Source organism: Phoenix dactylifera, chromosome 3 (assembly GCF_009389715.1).
Source record: "Phoenix dactylifera cultivar Barhee BC4 chromosome 3, palm_55x_up_171113_PBpolish2nd_filt_p, whole genome shotgun sequence".
Taxonomy (NCBI): domain Eukaryota; kingdom Viridiplantae; phylum Streptophyta; class Magnoliopsida; order Arecales; family Arecaceae; genus Phoenix; species Phoenix dactylifera.
Window position 1 is genome coordinate 3,045,937 of NC_052394.1, and position 20,971 is coordinate 3,066,907.

Sequence of the window (20,971 nt, forward strand, 5' to 3'; positions counted from 1 at the left end):
TTTAATGAGTAGATATGCAAAAAATATATATATATAAGACAATAGTGATGGAAAAAAATAATTTCAAAATTTTATTTTATTTTTAATTATAATAAATATGGTTTTTGTTAATGGTATTAGAAGAACCATTATATTAGCAATATTTATGTAAAACAATATTTTATGAGAATACAGAAATAAATAAAAAAATATAAATTTTAAAAAAGTATTTACTTAAATTTGAATTTTTGGAAGAGTATTTATATAGAAAAACCTAAAAATAATTGACCGCCCTGGCTCATCTTTGCATGCATGGACCGTAGATTGTCCGAAAAGTAATTCTTACAAACAGCATCCCTCGAGTTCTGATAGCAATTGGATTTTGACAGAAACCGGTCTTTCGGTTGTATCCATGGTGATTGGACTTTGGATTCTGTGTATGGTAATTGGATTTTGACCGTATGCAAAGTAAGCTCGTCCAAGCTAAAACAACGTGGCGCATAATCATTGGTTTGTGCGACGTGTCTCTTCAGTATACGAAGTTTATGACATGGCGTTCAAATACTTCCCCTGTCCGATTCCCGATTCGATCAAGAACCTGAAACAAAGGGGAACAAAAAAAAGAAAAATAGAAAGCCCCAAACTAGAATCCCCGGACAAAGGCTACGGTGCGGTCTTCTGAATCGATCGGGGATCTGGATTTGGGGCTTTCTTCTTGTCTTCGCTTTGGATTCGGGAAGGAAAAGATGGCGGCGATGTTCTCCGGCTCCGGGGGACTGGTCGTCGTGCCTCTTCTCCTCTTCCACTTGCTGTCTTCCTCCCAATCCCCGCTCGTCACCGGCCAAGGTACGCCCTTTCCGCCGCTTCCGTTGAATCGATTAGGATTTTGTTTTTCGTGAACTGAGTCGGGATTGATGTCGTTGTTCTTTGTGTTAATTGTTGTAACTAGCGTGGTACTCTTCAGGAAACGATTTTTTAGGTTTATTTATATATGAAAAAGAAGTAAAAAAGATGAAATCTTTAAACTGCGAATTCCTGATTCTTTGTTTTTTTTAAATTCAAGACGATCCTGTCAGTTCTTTACTATCAGTTTTGGATACTTGCATGCAACTACATTTGTTCTTATTTATTATATGGGATGATTCACTGGGTTGAGGTGTTGGAATTGATTTAAACCCTTTGATATTGGGAATTAAGGCGTAGTTTAACCTTGTCTATGCAATTCGTTTCTTTTAATCGGGAAGGGGGATGGTGTGCTGATGTGGGGAGGTTAAAAGGTGGCTTTCTGGTGTAGCGTTTCTTTTCTTGCTGGATTTTGGACCCAGGGATGGGGAGCTGAATACTGTACTTGGATATTCCCGATATGATAGAGTTTTCTATCTTATCTTCTTGAAAAAAAAACCGGTGGCTTTTCAGTTCTTGGTACATTGGAAACGTCAATCCACCATTCTGTATCATGTATGCATTTGAGAAAAGTTTTAGGTTTTCATAACTTTTCTAATTAGATTATATGAGATAATATAGAGTGCCAGCTTCTGTGCCTTCTATACTGTTCTTTCCTTTTTGAAGTTCGGTATATATGCCATCGAGGTTCAGTGTGTATATTTATTCTAAAAAAAAAAGGTTTGGTTAATTACTCTAGATTGGTTTAATAAATCCAGTTTACCAAAAAAGAGTTCAGTGTATATACCTTCTCATGCAGACTAATGTCAATGGATTTTTTTTGTTTACTAAGAAATGCTGATTGTCTATGCAGTTGTTTTTTATATAGCTTTGTGATGAGTATATCAGTGTCCATTTTTGTATTAATTTGGTTTGTCTGATATGCAGAAAGCCAACATGGTGATGCTGCTAGTTCATTGAAAAGAGCCTCTGACATGATAAAGGTGAAACAGTATGATGATGCACTTGGACTTCTCAATGCTGCAATAGAAGCAAATCCAAATCTTTCAAAATCTTATTCACAGCGAGCATCTGTTCTTCGTCATCTATGCAGGTGCTTTTCTGCTATACATATAATTTTTTCCAACAATTTTGTTTATTTGAATTTCATTATGAAATGTTTGACGTTTTATTGCAATCTAGGCATTCATGAAAATGAGAGAGGGAAGGGAGGGGACTTCATTCAGTCTTTTTTATTTCCTCTGTCTTTCTACATCAGAGGCTTGAGGTCATTAAATATGAATTGAGTGAACTTGTCAATTCAGTACGATCAATCAGATAACAGTTAAGGCATATACAACATGATGTAGTTTTGCCTAGGATCCTAACATAGGGGTGTATAATTCTCAAGTCTCAACCCATAGATTTGATAACTCAAAGCGCTGATACATGTAGCTGTACAGAAAAATTAAACTATCAGTTTTAACTTCATTCAAAACCCATGCATGTTCCCATTAATGCAAGAGTTGTAGAGTATAGCATTTTTGTTTGAAAAGGGCTAAAGTCAACTTGAAGGTGTTTCTTTTTAAGTCAAGATACTAAAATATGGAGAACATTGAGCTAATGCTAGTACATAGAAAACATTGCTGATGCAAATTTTGTGATGTGGCATGCTTCATGTCTTGTGCTCTACACAGTATAAAGATTATGTTCCCCCATAAATTGATCATTGACTCATTCGTCATGATTATATAACTGACCATGTGCAATTGATACTCTATTGTCTGGTACTAAAGTAAATGTATAATAAATGATAAATATGGAGGACAATGTTCTAAAGAAAGATATTGTTTAGTTAGGAAGAGTTAATCTGACAGAACTGTCTTTAGGGCATGTTTCACTTCTCCAAAAACTGTGGTCTCAGAATAAATGCTATCTCACATAATTTTTATCTAATGTAGATTTGAGGAATCTGAGAAAGACTATAAAAAATTTCTAGAGCTAAAACCTGGGGTATCTTCAGTGGAGAAGGAGCTCTCCCAGTTATTGCAGGCTCAAAGCGCACTGGACTCCGCAAATAATCATTTTGACTCTGGTGATTTCTCAAAAGCTTTGGATTACATCGACAAAATTGTTCTTGTCTTTTCTCCAGGATGTTTAAAGGTACCTTTTATGGACTAATGATGTTTGGCTCTGCTTGTTGAATTAGATTTGGATTGTATTGATAAGATGCAGTCTTACTCCAGTGAAGCTTGTTCTTTGCAGGCAAAAATTCTTAAGGTAAAATTGCTGTTGGCACTGAAAGACTACTCCAATGTTATTTCAGAGACAGGATACATACTTAAACAAGAGGAAGATAATTTGGAGGCACTACTGCTTCGTGGCCGTGCTTATTATTATCTCTCAGACGATGATGTTGCTTCAAGGTTTGATTTATGAAATTTCCCCTACAGATATATGTTAAAAGAATTTTCAGATTTTATCTGTTAGATGTGCATTTTTTTTGCATGTTGCTGCAATGATGTTTTCATTTTCTTTAAGCTGCAGTTATTAGCTTAACTTTATAGGCTAGCACTTCCAAACAATTGCAAGGTCTAATCCCTGCATGTCTTTAACATTATGTTGCATATGACACCTAATTTCTTATTTTTGATATCTTAAGAATAAGCAAACAAAAGAATATGACAGATTGTGCTATTGGTCAGAAGAAAGCTTAAGATGCAGGAAGTACTATTATCTTTTTTTGTAAAATTTTTCAGGCACTTTCAGAAGGGACTCCGTCTAGATCCTGAACATAGTGAACTGAAGAAAGCATATTTTGGGTTAAAAAATCTTCTAAAGAAGACCAAGAGTGTAAGGATATTATTCTGGAGCTTAGATATGAATCTGCAAATTACTATTTAATTGTATTGTATATTCATAAAATGTAAATTGATGGGACTATTTCAGGCAGAAGACAATGCTGCAAAGGGTAAGCTACGATTGGCTGTTGAGGACTTCAAGGCTGCCCTTGCAATGGACCCGAGTCATAGTGCTCATAATGTACATCTTCACCTTGGTTTATGTAAGGTCTTGGTTAAACTTGGCAGAGGTAAGGATGCTATCAACAGTTGCACAGAAGCACTTGAGATTGATGAAGAGCTTGTTGAAGCATTGGCCCAGGTTTGCTACGGCTTTTCAAACTTCCAAATCTTATTGAAATGCTATAATTAGTCATTATAAACTAAATGCATCTCAAGTCTTAACTCGATTTATCTAGATTGGGTGACCTGGAAACTTCGAGATCTAGATCCTGACCTCATACTGGTGACATGAGCTAGAGCAGTGCCATGAGCTACCCCAATGTCATTTGGTCAGGAAAATGAAGCCAACCTGCTTCAAGGCTGAGGCAGTAATAAGCATAGATATCTACGTGTTATGCTGTGAATCTTATGAAGGCATTTCATAAAAAGTTAAGAAGTCCAGTTCTAAATATTAACAAGTCTTGTTTAAGGACTGTTTGTTTGTGAAATGAACTTGTGGAGAGGGAACTTCAGGCATTGGCATGCCATTTCCTACCCCTGCTCTGCAAGTTTGGGACCTTAGCATACTGACCACAAGCTTACATATTCCATTATCAACTACAAAGCTTACCCTAATTCATCTGGAAAGTCAGCCTGATCATTGCACACCCTACATATACTCACCATAGTAATGCCTTCAAGGGTATTCTTTATTATCCACAATCACAACACCTGCATTTTTCCATTGATTTTATTTTATAATCTGTTGTACTTTGTGTCTTAGAAGTAACGTAGGCTCAATTTAGTCAGTTGTGGTTGTGCAGTAACACTGCTATAGATCAATCAAACATGGCAAATTTTCCTTTTTCTAGCTTACATGGCACCTGCTAAAGGAGGCTTTCCTGCACCACTTTTCTATCTGCACCTTCTTATATGTCCCTTTAAAGCAATCATTTCCCCTCTTAATTAGTCAAACTCTGTTCCTTTTACTGCTAATTGTTATATTATTTTGTCAAATATAAGTTATTGAAACAACTTTAACTTTCTTTTTACTTTTCTCCTATGTTGTTGCCCCCTCTGCACTATTCCCGTTGGAAAAGGATAAATGTGGGAGCCATTTCAGTTAAGCATATTTAGTTTGAAGGGAAGCACTTGATTATTTGCAACTGCATATTGTATTGTACTAATGGCCACACCCCCCCCCCCTCCGTCTTCTCTTCTCTCGGCGAGAGGGAAAAAAGAAGAAAATTGTTTGTTTTTCCATATTGCTAATGTATGTGTGATATGTGTATGTTTATGGTTTGGTCATCTTGTAATCATACTGCTATATATAGGTCATTCTTTTTCTGGTCATGTAGTGTCACTATGTCAAGACATAAAATCGATAGGTAAACTCCCTTATCGATATATGTTTTCTTCTATTTTTCACTTGAACATATTAGAAAGAAATCAAGCAAGCAGAATGTACATTGGAAGCAATATTGTGTATTCCTTCAGTTTCATAAAACCCCTGCAGCACCACCTATAAAAACAGAATAAGTCATTTCTGAGTACAATCATGACATGGCTCCTGTCCATCTAACTTTCAATTTATGAATAAAACTTTCTGCATGTAAAATTTTTGAAAAGAAAACGAAACCATTCCAAATTTTGTGATGTTCCATGTAAGTCCTTGAGATTTATATTTATAGATACGCGGTTAGTACAGCCATTTATTCTCTATCCTGATAATGTTTGAGAGAGAAAAAGAAGATGACATTGACCAAAGGTAGTTTATTCATCAATTGGTATTAATAAAATTTGGGGAAAATGTCAGTCATTAGCTTTCTGCTGGCTGATGGGTTCTCACTTATCAATCAATTAGTCCTTCCTCTTGAGTGACATTCAACACTCTAGCGCCAATCAGTTTTAGTGTGGAATGTGTAAATAGATTAATTAGAATTTTGACTATCTGATTGATTTTGAAGAAATTAAGCAGTCAAATTGTATCAGGATTGGCCATTGAAGAGCCAGAAATGGTGTCAATTGAGCTATACATGTAAAGTTGAAGTAAGAGTCTGTTTTACCACTCAACATTCTTGACATCGATATCATGTAACATAAATGATATTCACTGATGCAGAAGCTATATATTAATCGGCCCTTTTGCCTTCTGAATATAGCTGTTTGTAGTCCTTCATTTCTTAAGAGTATTGTTGCTTGAGAAGACTGGCCGGTATATTTTTTGTTGACATGAATCTCATGTATCAACACCATCAGATTGAGATTTTCCAATTGCCTCCTTTACTGACCTGATGGTCTAAGCACCATAAACATCTTTAAGTTTGACAAACTTGGCTGATGTAAGGTCTAGAGGTTAAATTTTTGTTGGTCCTCTGCCTTTCCCGGTAAGATTGAGTGTGGGCATCTTCTATCATTGCTTACAAATCTGATCCTGTCGTTTTTTGGAGAAACAGTTTTGCATCTAAGAAAGACAAATTCACGAAGATATAAAATATGACTCTGATTAATTTTCAATTACCAGGTGGTGCCAAAGATGACAGCCTGTTTTGTAGATGTATTAATTGTGAAATAGTAAAGTTCGAATATGTCAGAATCGCCTAGCATGTCTTGACTACCTTGTCTTCCACAAGTTCTACATCTGCCACGACAATATTTTGTACTTGAATTTGGTTGTGTTTATCTAACAGGCCTAGCTGTCTCTATGCAGCGAGGTGAGGCTAAACTTATAACAGAAGATTGGGAGGGAGCTGTGGAAGATCTGAAAATAGCTGCTCAAAAATCTCCACAGGTTTGTTATATTGTTCAAATTTTCAATGAGCATTACTGGAAATAATAGAACTGTTTTCTCACTGCTATTTTTTTAAAAGAAAATCTTCTTTTCCTCTTTCCTAATTGTCGGTGTCATGTATAGTTGCATATTCCATTGATCCAAACTCTTTTGATTCATGTTTGTGTTTACAATACTTTGCCTACTGTTTGATTTAGGAATTAGGGTATCTGTACTATGGTTAATATGTAGACCTTAAGCTCATTTTTATCTGCCGATTATTTCTGTCATCTGTGTACTTTATTTAAATTTATTCTTTTTCCCCATACTTGTTTAAAACTAATTTGTATAGTTGGAGATTGCTGATTACAATTTTTCAGGATATGAATATTAGAGAAGCACTTATGAGGGCTGAAAAATCACTGAAGTTAAGCAAACGCAAGGACTGGTACAAAATCTTGGGGATTTCAAGAACTGCTTCTGTTGCAGAGATTAAACGTGCCTACAAGAAACTTGCTTTACAGTGGCATCCGGATAAGAATGTTGGTAACAGAGAGGAAGCAGAGGCCAAGTTTCGAGAAATTGCTGCGGCATATGAGGTAATATAAATAACAGTAGGGTTAATGGTAGTCTCGTGTATTAACTTTGTGAAAGCTCTACTGAAAATGAATTCCCTATCCTTTATCATCTACCAATTGATTATCTGGTATTTTAGCACATCATACTGAAGTAAAGTAAGCTTGTGTTTACCCAATATTCCAACAAATCCTGATAACATTCTCTTCCATCTTTTTTTTGCAACATAGAATGCTAAAATTTTTATATTGTAGTCTGGCCAGCGTCATTTTTGTAGTGTTAGTATTTTCAATGTTCAAACCGTTTGAGAAATCTGTCCATGTGTTGCTTCCAATTTTACTATTAAAAACTAGATAAGCTTTAAAAGAACAAAGAGACGAATTTGGCCATGAGAGACCTTATTAAGTATTGCAAAAGAAGGGGCCTGCTGATAGAGCTGGGCGGGGAGGCGATACTTTCTGATCTCATTTTGTAAAAAACGAGTCAAATAAGGCATTTCCCTTCGGAAAAGCCAATCAAAAAATGATTCACAAATCGAAGAAGTCGACAGGAAAGAGAGAAGTCGAAGTGGACAAATCAATCCGGGAGGAATTTGGGGTTGTTGACTTGAAGGTGGGGGGGAAGGCTTTTTGGGATGCATTATAGCACAGGCCGTGACTACGTTTTTCCGTCCCGGCTAACTCCGTGCCAGCAGCCGCGGTAAGACGGGGGGGGGCAAGTGTTCTTCGGAATGACTGGGCGTAAAGGGCACGCAGGCGGTGAATCGGGTTGAAAGTGAAAGTCGCCAAAAACTGGCGGAATGCTCTCGAAACCATGCAGAAAAATGAAAGAAGATCCTCCTAGGTCCTAAAGAAAAACGTCCTTCACATTCGGGTGGGCAAGGCGAAGGTAAGACTGGATAAAATATCCTCAGGAATACGGGTTATGGTGGTTGTATAGTTTGGTCAAACAGCTCGACCTGATATTAAGGATTATGGTCTTTAAGCTTTTTGAATAGATTATATATGAAGGAATATGATAGTTTGTTATTTTCAAAATTCAAGCACTTGCAATATCCTGGATGAAGTGTAAACCGTGTCAAATTTTGTTGGTTTTTCATTGTATCTGGGATAATAAGCTGTAGCCAACTTCATTATATTTTAGGTTCGGCAATTACCTTGTTTCACATGTCTTTTCCAAAATTTGGTTCGGAGCTGTTGCTATTATATATTGAGTGTGATATTTCTGTTTTATCTTTGTTTAATTCCGATTCTCACCTGCTATTCTAACTCTTCCTTTTTCCTTGTAAAGGTACTTGGTGATGAAGATAAACGTACAAGATATGACCGAGGTGAGGATGTGGATGACATGGGTATGGGAATGGGAGGTGGAGGTTTCAACCCTTTTGGCGGTGGTGGTGGTGGACAACAGTTCACTTTTCAGTTCGAAGGAGGATTCCCTGGGGGTGGTTTCCCTGGGGGATTTGGGTTCAATTTTTGATCACACCTGTGTTATTTGATTCTTAGTTCCGCAGATGTTTGCTGACCCAAAGAAGCGCTTTAGAAGTCAAGAGTTTGAGAAAAAAAAAGAACTGAGAAAGCTAATTTATTGCACGAGGCGCTGACTGCTAACAGGTATCAGATTTTGGATTAAACAGCCCAAGTGAGGCTTGTAAGAAATGAGATGGAAAATGCAGGTTTTCTTGAAAGTTTTCGAGAAATTTTCTTGTTAAGTCATACTTAACCGGTGTTGCAAACCCTGGTGCGCACAATATAAGTTGCGTACATTGTATTATTTTTTTTTTGAGAGAAAGACACTTTGGTTTAATTACTCTCTGGAGTTCTCCCAATGGTAATGCTGATTTTTCATAGTATTTGCATCAGTAAAAGGCAACCTTAATCATCTGTATGCTCATGGTTTTATGCTTTGATAGAACTTTGACTTGGTTTGAAAGCAAACCAAGCAGAACTAACAACTGAAATTTTTTCAGACACCCCTCCCTTTGTTTACCCCCGGGGATTTAATCAGGACAGTGGAACACCAGCAGATTGTCATGCTCGTAGGATTTTGCTCTCTTGAGACTCCACAGTAACAGGTGTCCATTGGCCTGGGATGGGGCCACGAGTTAATGATGGTTTGCCCTTGGGCTGTTCATGAATTGGTTGCAGGTGCTGCTGCAACAATCTATATAAGAAGAAAATAAGCCTTGTAATTCTATTTTTACACAGATGGTTGCGATGCTTTACGACCTCCCTCATCTGCAAATCCCCAAGAGTAAGCAAAACATATATCTACATTATACCCTAAAAAGGACGAGCCAACCCACTTTAAGAAGCCTGAGGAATGCTCTAATCCTTTTGTTTTATTTATTTAAAAATCAGCAACAGTCAGAAATTATTTTTCTAATTTTTTGTTCTAAGTCAGGCTTTTGGAACAAAGAAGAGTACCTCCTGCTCTTCCACAAAATCCTAGATCTCAGCGTCCTTTTTCATAATGCTTCTCCAATATCAAGGTATATTGTCTAATTCTGTGAGGTAAAGGAACCATTTAACTGTTCACGAACGTGGTAGTTTTAAAACAGGAGATCCAATAGGCTGCATGTTTCACATTCGTATCCATCGATGAGCGACCAAGCACACGCAATGCTGTAAACAACGGGCAAAAGATTGCTGTACCACTAAAGTTGGACAACTTACATCACAACAACTGCTCGCTGTATCTGCATCTGAACTAAAATACTTCCCGCATGCTCGTCTACTCATCACCCTTCCGTTTCGTTCCTTTTTATTCTTGATAAAGTTTTTTTAATCACCATTTAGCATTGCATCCTCTGTCGGAATCCGCCTTGCAACTGTAATTCTATGGGATCTTTCTATAGTTTTGCATATACTTACAGCAAACCACGCAGCATTGGAAATAAAGAACTCCACTGAAAGGAACAGATATTAGAAAATAAATAGATCGCAGGGGAAGCAAACCATTCTTATGTCTGTTTTCAACATCCGATACTATGTACTTGTTTTTTTATATATATATAAAGCTAGATCACGGGAAACATTGTGGAACACGATTAACTCAAAAACTTTTTTTTTTCTTTTGATACAACGGTTACTCATGGTAGTGCATGAGTACAACCAATAAAATCAATAAAAAAAAAAAGTTGACAAAGGAGAAACGGAATAGACTTGCGATTGTCCAAAAGAAGACGATCCAATCAGTAACACTATTTGCCTCTCGAAAGCCTATGTATGTCTCAAAGCAATGGTTGCCCGTCATCATACGTATGCTGGCCTTGAATCCATTCGTTCACCATAACAGAATCCCTATCAAGGTAGATGTTGTCCGCATCCAGAACTAGCCTCGCATAAGTGATGCCCTTCCATGCAGCTCTTAGCTCTGCTTTGATGATAGTCACGTCGAATATGCGTCGTCCTCCAGCTGCGACAAGTCTGGAGTCATGACCTCGGATCACAAAGTCCACTCCTCCTTTGCCTTCACTCTTGGACACATTACCGTTAAAGTTCATCTTAAGAAAGCTAGGAAGTCCCAAATAAAACCTCCGCAGTAGTTCTAGTGATCTCAGCAGCATGAAATAGCGCTTTGTCCATCACTGTCCTCGGATGCACCCTTTAGGTATTTGTATCAAGCTAGATATGATAGGCTACCAGCTTCTTGGTTCCGTATATAGCTGAGATGGGGACTATTCCTAGTCCCGTGTTGTTGTAGTCTGGGGCAAGCCTAGTTTCTTCTAAATATACGTACGTCAATTATTTAGCAGATCATGGACAGCACCACCGTTTTTAGGGAAAGATCAAGCAGAAATAAATAAGCCACGGCAAATTCATTGTTCCCGAGATAGTAAAAAGGACTCCTCCTGCTTTGGCAAGCTGTACTTTCGCTTGTGCCGTTAGCAACAGAGATGGCGATATCCCCAGCTTCAGATCCTTTTCTTTAGCGGCAATCGTAAGGCAGTGATCATCTTTGATGGCAACCCACAAAATTTTTGTATATTTTTCATGACCACCGACCGTTATTTACAAGAACAGCCCAACAAACTAAGCTATATCTAAAATGATGTCAATAAGCTTGTGCTGTGAAAAAAAAATTACAGAAGAAGAGGAGACAGAATAACTAAAGGGTAGAACACAATCCACCTTACACATCAAAAGCATTTCAGAGCTCACCTCCATCATTGCACTGATGCTTTTTTGTGAAACAATCGTTGCACAAATGTTAAGGTCATACCTCACTGTATTTGCTGACACTCTAAGCAAACTAGTTGCAGCATCTTATTAAGTTTGGTGCTGGAGACCACCCCACCACCAACCACCCGACCCCTTCCACTCCCTCTTCCTACGACCTTAAAAAGGCCACCATAACCCCATCCACCAAAGCAAGGAGAGAGAGGGAGGATAAACAGATAGATATCTGAACCCCTTCTTTACCCCGTCCCTCTTGAAGCCAGGAAGAAGAAAGCCAAAAAAGCCATGGAACACCTCAGGATCTATCCCATCGCCCTGCTTGTTCTCCTCCACTTCAACGCTCAAACTTCAGCTCAGCCTGCAGCAGCTCCAGCTCCAGCTCCACCAGGCCCAACGAACATCACGAAAATACTTGAGAAGGCAGGGCAGTTCACCACATTCATCCGGCTAATAAAGAGCACCAAAGTTAGCGACCAGATCAACAACCAGCTCAACAACTCCGACTCCGGTCTCACTGTCTTTGCTCCCCCGGACAATGCCTTCTCCAGCCTTTCCGCAGGCACTCTCAACTCCCTCACCGACCAGCAGAAGGTTGAACTGCTTCAGTTCCATGTGCTTCCTTCCTTCATCTCCATGACTGAATTCCAAACAGTAAGCAACCCACTCCGAACACAGGCAGGTGATGCAAACAATGGGCGGTTCGCACTCAATGTAACAACCGTGGGGAACGGCGTCAACATAACAACGGGGATTGTCAACACCACGGTATCCAACACCATCTACTCAGACAACCAGCTAGCTGTGTACCAAGTTGAGAAGGTGCTCCTCCCATTGGATATCTTCGGACCCCCTGCCCCTGCTCCTGCACCTTCCAAAGCTAAGAAGGGTGTTCCTGTCGCTGATGGGCCTTCGAGCACTTCGTCGGACTCTACGGGGGCCTCTGCTGCTGTTAGCTTGAATTGGAGTGCATCTGCGGGTGCCGCTGCTTTTGCAGTCGCTCTCATGTCTCTCTGGTGGGGTCTCTGAGTGCTGTCGCTCTTCTTTTCTATCTTTTTCTAAGTGGTGGTCACTGGTCTGTGTCGGGTATGGAGGCTTGCATTTTTCAGGTGTCATTTAATTTTGCATTGTTTTATCACTGCAACAGATTTTGTATTGTTATTCCATTTGTGTATGTGCTAAGATAAAGAGAGAGTGATAACATAAACCTCAATGTGTTCATATAGTCTCTGAATTTAAGAATTAGTTTGTGTCATAAGATCTCTTTGGCAAAGCACGGGTAACTGATCTGCTCTGGGGAACTCAGTGGACAGCTCAACTGTAGTGAAAGATAAGAACATTTACTCAAACCTTGTAGAAACTGAGTGGAGATTTTGCAAATCTGCAAACTTCCAATGCCACCTTTATGTCGAGTTTAACAAAGCTGTTGGCACCCAAATGTTAGAGATTCTAAAATGCTTGTGGTATGTAAGGCAGCAATATCAGCTCCCCGTTTTTGGCTTTTTTTTAAAAAAAAAAAAATACATCTCCCCGTGTTCATCACACACTGTGCAACAATCTACAGCAAGGGAGAGATAGAGATCTAAGATAGGCATTTCAGGATCTGTAGTTTTCTTAGTCTATAGATCATTTAACCCTCCAGTACTTGGTGAAACATCCTCAACGTCATCTCCTGTTACCTGATCGTAGCCACCGAAACCATTTGTGGTGCCGTTGCTCTCTCTCTCTCTCTCTAAATTATATTCACGCACATTGAGAATTCAAGATATGATAATTTTGGTCTCATGAGGTGCATCTATTAGTTCAATGATATTTTTAGCAGCATTAGTATCATTTTGACATCTGACCATAAAAGCAATATGAAAGTAAAGGTATTGCACAAGTGAATGCTCACCTATTGTACTAAAGCTCAACGTGATCTTCAATAGCGTGAAACGATGGCAAATGAGTACAATGTCTTGCTCTCTAACGATATTTGGTTTTTAGTTCCACTCTCTCCTTCACAACATATTATTAGCTGCAAATAGGTGTTCAAAATCAAAAGGCGATCTAGTGGCTCTATCGAGCGCTATAAAGCCAGCTTGGTTGCTAAAGGCTTCAATCAATAAGAGGGTGTTGATTATGATGAGACGTTCAACCCAATTATTAAGCTTGTCACAATTCACACAGTTCTTTCTCTTGCAATTTTTGAAGATTAGTCCATTTAGCAATTGTATGTCAAAAACACATTCCTCCATGGACTTCTCACTGAGGACGTTTATATGAAACAACCTCTTGGTTTCACTGACTCGGACCATCCTACTTATGTTTGAAAGCTACAACGTTCTCTTTATGGTCTTAGATAGGCACCACGTGCTTAGTTTCAACGATTGAGCTCTTACATACTCTTGGCTTTCATGGATCTAAGGCCGATGTTTGACTTTTTATCAAGCGCACCAAAGAATAATATGTGGCACTTTTTTGTTCATGTTGATGATATTATTCTTACTAACACTCTTACTACTCCATTGGATGATCTTATTGCTTTTTTACAAACTAATCTAGGTCCTCTTCACTACTTTTGGGGCATTAAGGCTAAAATTACTAGTTCTGGACCCAATCAAAGTATATTTCTGGTTTTCTTCTCAAAACTAACGTGGATGGTTCTAACCATGTCTCGACACTTATATCTACTGAGTCCCAACTTTCTCATTCTTATGGTTTGCCACTTTCTGATCCAACTCAATATCAGAGTGTGGTTGGTGTGCTTTAGTACCTTACTCTTACACATCATGATATTGTCTTTGCAGTCAACCAAGTATGTTAGTCCATGAATAGGCCCATTTCTATGCACTCGCTTGTAGTCAAGCATATTCTTCGTTATTTGAAGCATACTATTGACTATAATACTTATTTAACTACACGCCTATCCTTTTCTCTTCATGCCAATTCCAACACCAATTGGGCTAGTGATCCTGATGACCAGCATTCTGTAAGTAGCTGTAATGTTTTTCTTAGTCGTAATCTCATATCCTAGAGTGTTAAAAAGCAACGTATTGTAACACGTTCAAGTACCAAATCCGAATACAAAGGGCTTGCCAATGCTGCTGCTCAATTAATTTGGATTCAATCTTTACTACATGAATTGGGTATCTCACTTTCTCAAGCTCGTACACTTGGTGTGATAATTTATTTGCCATATATATTATTGCCAATCCCATCTTTTATGCTCGAGCCAAGCATATTGAAATTGATTTTCATTTTGTTCGAGAGTGAGTGGCTTGTCATCAGCTTCATAGCCAATTCATCTCCTCCAACGACCAACTCATTAATATATTCACTAAAGACTTGTTTCTCAACGCTTTCAATAATTGTGTTCCAAGCTCTAAGTGGCACCCACCTTAGCTTGTAGGGGGTATTGGCAATATCTTCATTTCAGCCCCATATCAAGCTATATATCAAGGATCCATAATTCTAGAAATTTTGAATTTTAAATTCTGAATTTAAATAACATAAATTTAGGATTGGTTCTAGGAATCTATTTATTATTTATTTCTATCTTTATATCATCCTAGTTGTAATCATTATAAGTATACATAGTGACTACTTCATGAGGAAAGTAAAAAAAATTCTCTACAATATTTTTTTTTATATATTCTTATTTTTCTAAAATATCTCTTGGAAGGATTTTATATGGCTTGCTTACTCTCTACTCCATATTGGGAGCATCTTCAGATAGATTTGAAATGGCAGCATAACGGTCATAATCTATTTTAACTGGGAAGAGTATCATCGACGAGAAATTTGATCAACATTTGAATAGGTAAAGTGAAAAACATTCATTTGATCGATATAAAATTCTAAAAGGATTGACATGACCTCCTTAAGATGCCAACTCAAATGACATGACGCCCTGTTTCATTGACGTTGATGGACAAGGTGCCGGCCATGATGTATTACCATGAATCAACAGAATATAAGGTTTCATGTCATGCTTCATGCCGTCTTCTTCAATTATCACGAGTAAAAGCTTGTATTGCAGAAAAAGCTAACTCGAAATTATGAAACTGATGATCGAAATGTCTCATGGTCGCTGAAAAGTAATCAAGTTGGTATGGGTTGTCATAAATTTTCAATAAGATATCAGTTTAAAAATTCATGTTGTTGACATGCCATCACCAGACTAACCAATCACATGTACATGGTGCGTGCAGCATCGTCCGGGCTACCGATCAAGAGGTCAGTCACAAGCTGCGACTAAGGCCCCTGAATTACACAGTTCAGGAAAAAAAACCTTAAGAGTGCAGACTTATAAACAGAAATGTCCACAGATCATGGATGCTGAACTCTATAAAGGTGTAGATCTAGAGCCAACAAGCTTAGGAGATCCACAAATCTTAACAATGTCTCGTGGAATTGCACCATCTTGGACGAAAGCAGAGCTTAAAATGATCAGGGCATAAAGATCCATACAGCACCATCAAAATAGCCTTAATCTCAAGTTGCTTGTTGAAAGGTCTACAGTAACAATCCAGAAATCTTTCCAACGAATAATCGATGTGGAACTAAATACACGACTGCATGGATCCTCACATATTCATCCCGTTTGAGCCCTAACGTACTCATCAGACTAAGAGTCCAAATGCATTCAAATCTAATCACAAGTATCACGATTGACAAGTAGTCGTCTCAACGAGCTCGTAATCCACATGGGCTATGGGCCGGATCCGCTTTAATTCTATATGTAACAATCTAAAACTTCGTCCAAAAAAACTTATCGGAAGGTATTTTTAGATTTTCTAATCCTGCATAAGTACTCAAGATCTTTTCGGCAAATTACTGATGTGAGATTAAGTACACTTCCGTACGGATCCTCACATCCATAAAATATTATATTTAATAAGTTTTTCACAAGGTTGGATGCAAAGTTGAGAAAGTTGGATTAAATATGAATATTGCATCTAGATTGCCGGTGATACATCACATGATTGATTGCCTGGAAGCTTTACTCCATTCACAATCTGCCGACACCTTCTTTTAGTTCCTTTTCCAGAGAGGCGCCTAATCAAGATATAACCACCGCAACGATCACAGCCCAACTTCTGATTAAGCATTTTAACCAATGCTATCCAAGAAATTCCAGCGTCGCTTTATCCAAGAATGAAATTGCAGAAGAAAGGAACCGTTTAAGGAAAAAAAAAAAATAAACATGCCAATCATACAAAGAAACTTTTCCCTTTTTTTTCTCATAAAAATCACCACGAGCACGCATCGTAAGGCAGATTAAGATCACAACGGCGAGCATTTATCCACGATGAAAGAATTGTTTTGGCACAAAGAGGCCTGAAAGAGCGAATAAATTGCAAACAGAGCAAAGCCCTCTGTCTGCAATTCCCATCATGCGCGGGGAGGAGGAACAGGGGACTCGTCGGCGGAGGATGGCTGCAATGCACTAATCTTGATGCTATACTTCCTGCAGCTGTTCGGCCCGATGGGAGAAGCGCTGCCGATGAAAGTTCCACACTTGCGGCAGAGCAGTCGGGTCCTCCGCCCGAACAGCCCCCACGAGTGCTTGGAGTTGAAGCTGCAGGGCAGGCAGAGAAGCTCGTCAGCCTGAGAGAATCTGCTCTCGTCTATCGAAAAGAAGGATACCACCCCTTTCTTGATGGCTTTCCCGTACTTGGAACCGATGCTCGTCGTATTCCGGTTGGAGGAGCTCAGATTCAAGGCGAACCCACAAGAACCACAGCTGCGTCATTATGGAAAAAATAAATCCAAAGTTAAAATTCTAAACTTAATTAGAGCTAAATCCTCCATATTTCCTGTATTCATTCATGTACTAAGTACGGATACCTATAGGTGACGTCTCTGTGGGAGGAGAGGGGATGGGTGGTGGGTGGTGTTTGGGATTGGTAGCTTTCTTGGAAGAACATCGTCGGTGCACGGATTTGGATTTGGAGCTGGTTTCTAATTTGTGTGCGCGCGAGAGAGAGAGAGAAAGAGAGAGATAGAAGGGGCTCGTGGAACTTGGCTTTCTATTTATGGGTGAGAGGGATGGGAGGAGTGATGGGCGAGGCGGAAGCAAACCGAGTCCGCGCGCGGAGGAGGAAGAACGTGTTTCCACCGACCGGTTTTTTATGTCGATGACGACGCTGCGCGGTGGGAACTGGGAAGGACGGAGGCAAGGAGAGGGTTGGACCCAGGGCTTGCGATTGTGATGCACGTGCGTTTAAAGATTCGTAATTGAGCCTGATTGCGACGCGTGGAATCATTTAGAATTTGTATGAGGGCCGGGGGTGGCAAAAAACAAAAAGATAAAAAAGAATCGAACACTTGGCTTGTTTAAGCTCGGTCAACAAGACTCGATTTTCTGTACAACAACATAATCAGTCATCTTTTTAGTATTTTTTTTCCTAAAATTTAAGACTTTAACCGGAATATGTTTTATTGTTTAAATCCACAAAATACTAATTTAGATCAATCAAGCTTAAAAACGAGTTTTAATTCAAGCTTTGGTTTAAGTTTGAATTAAGTTTTATTTTGATTAAGAACTTAAAAGTGTTAGTTTAGACTAGATTCAGATGGAGCCTGAAATAGTAGCAAACAAAGCAAACTTGAATAAGTATTTTAAGCTTGAAATTAATTTTCAAGCCGATTTTCACATGACCCAAGTTTAATAAAGCTTGACTAGTTCGCATTTCTAACAAAAAGATGTGATAATAATAAAACATTTCTAACAAAAATGATGTGTGTGCATGTGGGAGAGCCGACCACGGAGAGTGCATGAATATTTTGGTCAATGGTGTTTGTGGATGCGAACAATGTATATTAAATTATTTTTTCTAAATCATATTGCCACCTCAGGGATGTGAAGCCTAGTTTTTCTGGAACTATCGTTACAATCTCTAGGGTTGATCTGTTTGAATATTTAGTCAAAAAAAACTCAAGGATAAAAATACAGAAATAGGATAATGTTGTTATAGAATCTTATCAAAATGACTTAATCTATATTTTTTTTGAACAAATAATTTACTCCGGATCATAATGACATCTGTTCTTTTGATCATAACAAAATTGTAAATAGCAAAAAAATTATCAAGTCATTGGTAGCCAAAAGATTTTTATAGAGAACATATGATGTAGGGGATAATTTGTCACCATAAACAGATTCCTGTTTCCAAAAAAAAAAAAAAAATTACAGTGCAGGAACCAATGGCCCAGAACAGAACAACCGAACGCTTGCTTTTGATATAATTATATCTCTTTCTTCGTATACGTAGTTCTTTTTCTTTTTCCATAGATCAAATATATTGTACGAAAATATTCAATAAAATCAAAAAATAAAAAATATTGTAGGAGGAGAAAAATAGTTTTGTAGTTATTCCATAGACAACGGCCAGAATGCTAAGCAACAAAGGAGGCAACTTATTTAGCAACTCTATTTACCTCCCTATAGATATGGGCTATCCGGAATACTGTGTAATCCTTCATCAACTTGAGGATGTCCTACAATAGCGGATGCCCATAGTTCATCGTGCAATGACCTCAGATCCATCCGGTCACTATAGTAGAGTCCCCTTGAAATTGAATACACTCCACTCCCATTGAGCCTTGCATAGGTAATGTCTTTTTAGACAACCCTCAACTCTGCCCCCAATCGCTACCATTCTAGAGTCAGGGCCTCTGATCATAAATTCGGCTATGCCTCTGCTTCTACCATCAGATACACTACCATCAAAGTTAACCTTAAAAAAGCTTGGGGGTGGGAGCTCGCAGCAGATAAAAATCGTCTGAGTCACTGCAAGAGCTGAATAAGAGCTCTTCGACGGTTGAAGACTGGATGATCTTAGCTGCACGAAGTAAGGCCCTATGAATAATCAATCTTGGCTGCTGCTTTCTATTCTCGAAGACCTGAACATTTCTATCAAACCAGATGTGGTAAGCCAAATATGCAAACCCCCATGGAACCATAATAGATCTCCTCATGGTTCCTTCCAAATAAGCAAGGAAAACATCGACGGGGGTCATATAATGTACGAAACTCTAGGTGACCCCAGCCAATCTCCAAAACTACCTCACTGCTGGGTAGTCAAATTAGGCGTGCACTACCGTCTCCTCCTCATCTGGATATCTGTCATAGGCTAAAGGAAGCCTCAACCCTCTGCCGCACAACACGCTCCTGGTTGGAAGGCATCCCCATGCTACCTTCCAAAGAAACAAGGCCACCGAAGAGAGAATGTGAAGCTTTTAGATCCAACCATCATCCATCCTCCACGTGGGCTCTACTCTATACAGGTCATAGAGATTAGTGGCTCTCGCCTTCGATCTGTAGGTTATTCTCCATACTCTCCTATCAAAGACTCCCTACTTGGGAATCAGCACAGCAAGGACTCTCTTTGCCAGATGGTCCCCAAAGATACGTTCAACAGCTGCAACATCCCACCTTCTTTCCCCCGGGAGGAAGAGGTCACTAACCTTGAGTCTCTCCACGCTATCTAGATCAACCATAGTAGGCCAAGATCTTAACTATTGCTCGGACACAAGCATCTCCATCACATTAATCAAGCTTCCATCTCCAATTGACCATCTGATACAGGACAACACCAATAGAGCCCGAGCACACATCTCCTACCAAATGAAGGAGTATTGCTGCTTAGCCTGAAAGTCTGACATTGTGGTTGCAAATCATATTTAGTTCTCATCATGGAGCTCTACAGACTCTCCGATTCGAGCAAGCACCTCACCACATGTTTGGCCGCCAAGGCCTCTTTCCTCATCAGGAGCGACTGGATGCCCAATCCTCCATTGCGCAAAGGCTGACAGACACTCCCAAGCCACCAGGTGCACACCCCCTTGCCCTCTTGTCCCTTAGAGGAACGTCCTGAACATCTGCTCCATTCTCATTAGCGGGGCCTTACCTCTCACCACAGACCCTCCAGTTCAAGCAAGTACCTCACTAAATGTCTGGCCACCAAGATGAAGAATATAGTTTTGATAATGACACATGATAAAGTTTAACAGCCGCAAAGGACTCATCATGAATCCATCTTCTTCCACATAGCAAAGTTGTACTCTATTTTGCCTTCTTCCACATAACAGTGTTTCCATTTAATGTAACTAACCTAAGCCTTAATATATAATTCATGTCATTCGATAGTACACAAAAATAGTTTCTTCCATTCTTCTCATCTTTAAACACAAGAGGAGATTAGAGAAATATAAAGTTAAAGACCCTTAAGCACCCTTGCGGGCTCTAACGGTGCCCTAGGTTTGAGTCGGGCCATAGGGTAAGAAATCCAAAATTGTCTTAAAAATCAAATGGTTCGGGTTGGGTCAGATCAGAATTTAGTAAACCCAGAGCCGACCCGCAAAATGAAATGGATCCAATTTCAGAAACCAACCTGCCCTACAAGTCCTTTAAATTGGATTAAATCGGGTCAAAGCGAGTCAGGCTATAGGTCAACCTGGCCCATTAGCAGCCTTATCCAGCTGGTCCGTGAAGTCCTCTAAGGTAGGGGCTGCCGGGCCGTCGCCGCCATGTCGAGCATTGAGTCCCTCCAATACTTCAGAGGAAGGTAGGGCAAACAGATCCATACAACCGCCTT

General features: G+C 39.2%; 3 protein-coding genes across 3 annotated transcripts; 2 read left to right on the forward strand and 1 right to left on the reverse strand.

The window, feature by feature from the left end:
- The first annotated feature begins 553 nt into the window (after positions 1-553).
- On the forward strand, positions 554-9,061 carry LOC103709669 (dnaJ protein P58IPK homolog B). Its single transcript, XM_008795132.4, has 9 exons — positions 554-825; positions 1,810-1,975; positions 2,823-3,024; positions 3,127-3,287; positions 3,621-3,714; positions 3,811-4,023; positions 6,574-6,654; positions 7,014-7,232; positions 8,500-9,061. Exons 1-9 carry the CDS (start codon positions 726-728, stop codon positions 8,686-8,688), a joined length of 1,425 nt encoding a protein of 474 aa, XP_008793354.2. The 5' UTR covers positions 554-725; the 3' UTR covers positions 8,689-9,061.
- A 2,505-nt stretch (positions 9,062-11,566) lies between these two features.
- LOC103709660 (fasciclin-like arabinogalactan protein 12) lies at positions 11,567-12,642 on the forward strand. Its single transcript, XM_008795122.4, has one exon. It carries the CDS (start codon positions 11,676-11,678, stop codon positions 12,414-12,416), a length of 741 nt encoding a protein of 246 aa, XP_008793344.2. The 5' UTR covers positions 11,567-11,675; the 3' UTR covers positions 12,417-12,642.
- Positions 12,643-16,282: 3,640 nt separating this feature from the next.
- LOC103709653 (uncharacterized protein At4g08330, chloroplastic-like) lies at positions 16,283-17,504 on the reverse strand. The gene is made up of 2 exons (XM_008795111.4): positions 17,220-17,504; positions 16,283-17,115 (listed from the first exon to the last, which is right to left on the reverse strand). The coding sequence occupies exons 1-2, from the start codon at positions 17,297-17,299 to the stop codon at positions 16,764-16,766; spliced, it is 432 nt and encodes a 143-aa protein (XP_008793333.1). The 5' UTR covers positions 17,300-17,504; the 3' UTR covers positions 16,283-16,763.
- Between the last annotated feature and the right edge of the window lie 3,467 nt (positions 17,505-20,971).